At 41.3% G+C, this 3,245-nt stretch overlaps 1 protein-coding gene across 1 annotated transcript in view; it reads right to left on the reverse strand.

Moving 5' to 3' along the window:
* LOC107101316 (ubinuclein-2-like) overlaps positions 1-3,245 on the reverse strand; it is a gene marked incomplete at its 3' end in the record, with an annotated part of 32,163 nt that overhangs the window by 3,093 nt on the left and 25,825 nt on the right. Inside the window, exons 12-13 of the mRNA XM_015400184.1 lie at positions 1,122-1,172; positions 1,002-1,044 (exon numbers count right to left, since the gene is read on the reverse strand). Coding sequence (XP_015255670.1) covers positions 1,002-1,044; positions 1,122-1,172 — 94 coding nt within the window. The remainder of the gene's footprint in view (positions 1-1,001; positions 1,045-1,121; positions 1,173-3,245) is intronic.

Raw genomic sequence — 3,245 nt, forward strand, 5'->3', positions numbered from 1 at the left:
AGGGAAAGGGGAAGGAAATTCATTCCTTTAGAGACAGCATGAAAAGTCAGCTGAGTACAAAACATAGAGAGGAAAACAAGAAGAAAAGGGACAAGAAGAGAGGGACACAACCTAGAACAGATAATGGATGTCTATTCTATTAACATTTTTTTAAAAGTCTGTTTTATGTGTTGTCTTCTCTATTCAGAGGGCCCCCTGCCTGCCTTTACCTAGGGCCCCAAATTTCCTAAATACGCCCCTGCCTACAGCTATAAACATCCAACTTGCTGAAAAAAGACGATGAGTTGAATGTTTCTTTTAACTGGAGTAATAAAAAGTCTCATTGGTTCTGATTGGAGCAAAGAAACAAACAGTTGGAGGTGTGAGACCTTGTTCTCTGAGCGCCGTGCAGACGGCGAATAAACCAGCCATGAAAATACACCCTCATTGCTTTGGTAGGATGTTTATAAAAACGCCCCTGCTAGTTTGAATAAACGTGTTAGCATTAACCTCTTATGTTTTGTTTTAGTTTGGAGTCCTTCTAAGGTAGAAGATGTTTTTTTAGGCCAGACTAGCCATTAACTCTGGCTTTTAGGAACTCTTAATCTGAATTATTCAAAAAAAAAAAGAAACCAGGAACAAAACGTACTGCAGGGATTATTTGCAGTCACTGAAAAATGAATCATCTAAATTCATGTTTTGAGCTGCAGGCGTTACTTTAGGCCTTTTTAGAAGCGCATCAAACGCGTTCCACTCAGGATTCCCTCCGTTTACATTCAGCTGTTCCTCTTTAAACCAAACACCTTCCAGATTCCTCCTGCTGCTCTTCCTGCTGAGCGAGCAACGCTCCCACTACGTGCAGAACGCTACAAAAACAGGGATTAGCAGCAAAGGTGGAAGTGACAGAACACACCCTTAGTGCTTTGCGCTTTGGCTGAGAGCAGATTAGTGAGCAGGTTTTCCTCTCAGCAGAGCGTTGCACCATTTGATGCGACTTAAAGAGCAGAAGCATCATCACCCACCTTAGCTTTGGCCTTGGGTCCAGGCACCACCCTCCTTCGGACTCTGAAAAGGACAGAAACCGTAAAACCTGTAAGATGGCGTCACGCTTCCACTCTGCTGATGTTAGGCTGCATACTTACAGGTTTCCAGTGAGGTGACTGTGAACAGCAAGACTTTCTTTGAACAAAATCCTGAAAAAAACAACAAAATTAAACAAAAGAGTCAAATTATTCAGTCTAATTTAGCGTTGAAGCACCAAAATGAGAAAACTGATGCTGGGGTTCATTTCTTTCATCTCTGAACCGTCTGCTAAGTGGGTATTAGCTGGACACGTTGCCTTCATTTGCATTAAATGCTGTTAACTTGGAAACAACCGTTAGCCAAAGCAGCTAAAATCTCTCTGACAATCTGATGATTTGCATGAGATTCACCGTCCTTAGGTTGAAAGAAAATGCAAACAGAGCAAATATACGGAGGAAACTCTTTCTGCAGATGGCCTCTATGGGGCAACAGCAAACATTTCATCATAGATTATAAATGTACTTTCCTAGTAACTCCATGACTTCAGTTGGTCTGTTATCAGATCCTGAAACAGAGAGGCGCTTAAATCCAGCTGTGCTGCAGCAGAACCAGCTGCTGTCAGCAGGGATAAACCTGGAAGTTATGAATTTAGTGGCTCAAAGTTATTCAGTGTGATGATTAATCAAATTCCCTCAATTACAACTATTTACATAATCACTTTTTTCTGTAGATAAATTATAGCCCCATTTACACTACCCTTCTGAAACCATGCTGAGATCCGTCTGAGCATGCTAACCGACATAACTGTTGAGTGTAAATGATATGCAGAACTGAATGGAACCACGCTAACATGGTACTAGTTCATCAGTAGGACTCGGCGTGGTTCAGTTTAGGTTCGGTTCTCAGATAACAAAGAGGGCCTTAGCAGACGGCGTCATCTCCTTACAGTCATCCTCCGTACTCATGAAATTTCAGACATTCATAAAAATAGCTCAATGAACCTCAATGTCTGTCGTTGTTTCCTGCGTCTGTGAGCCCTGATTAGACTATCGTTTGTCGTATCCACTTCGCAAAAGCCGACACTGTCAGGTAAATTCACCAAAGGCTGCCTTCTTTGTAGCATTAGAATGATAACAAAACATAACTTCCTGAATGATTGCCTCTAGAGAGCAGTAGTACCGTAGATCGCCAGTAGGAGGCGAGGAACCGTGCTAGCGGTGTTTGTAAACTGTGTTAAGGAACCAAGCTCGGCACGGATCGGTTTTCAGAGGATAGTGTAAATGGGTTCTTTGACTGCCTGGTCGAAGGAGCTTGCAGTGACACACCCGGCTTGTTGAAGACAGAGCGATCGGTGCTTTCTGTCGGCAAAGTCGCCAACGACACGGAAAATTGTCACTTTCTTGAAAAAAGTCTGAAGAGGGGTTTGGAAATTTGGCTAAATTAAGCCACTAAGTTGCTAATTGGTAACAGTGATTTGATTTGTGTGTATGCAGATGTAGTGTTAGCAACATTAGCATTTAGCCTTGTGGTGGAAAGTTACGGGTGCAGCCATGTTGGCTTGCTTGTTCACCTCTAGAGAGCAGTAGTACCATAGATCGCCACTAGGAGGCGAGGAACCGTGCTAGCGGTGTGTAAATGGTCATAAGGAACCGAGCTCGGCACAGATCGGTTTTCAGAGGGTAGAGTAAACGAGGCGTACGTTACAAATTGCACAGCTTGGTTCAGGTCTATGCACGGCCACACGTCTGAGTATAATGGTTCTGGTTTTTCCAGAACTCTGACCTGGGAAGTCTGAGTGACGTAGAGTTGGTAGATCTCCAGTTTACGGACGCTGGTATTCTCCTTTATTCCTATATATAACCCCACAGGCTGCTGTTACAACCATGAACATGGCGAGCATCGACCGACTTTATTCCATTGCCAATTAGTCAGTATTAAGTTTTTAAAAGTCAGAAAGTCGTCAAAATGTTTGTTAACTTATAGATCTTATTTGAAACAAAAAAAATAAAAGTTTAAACAGAAAAAAATGGATGATACGGAATGTCAAATTTTTACCTTATAATCTGAGAAACTAAAAAAGTAAACATAAAATAATAAGAACTGAATCTCAATTCAGTTTAGTATCACTTTTTCTTGTATGTATTTATTTGCAGTTTTAGATTTTCAGATTCAAATCCAGTTCTTTCAGTTTTTTTTATTGTTTCAAATTCAGTTTTCAGTTTTTTTTATTGTTTCAAATTCAG

This window comes from Cyprinodon variegatus, unplaced genomic scaffold (assembly GCF_000732505.1).
Source record: "Cyprinodon variegatus isolate N-32 unplaced genomic scaffold, C_variegatus-1.0 Scaffold1080, whole genome shotgun sequence".
NCBI classification, from domain to species: Eukaryota; Metazoa; Chordata; class Actinopteri; order Cyprinodontiformes; family Cyprinodontidae; genus Cyprinodon; species Cyprinodon variegatus.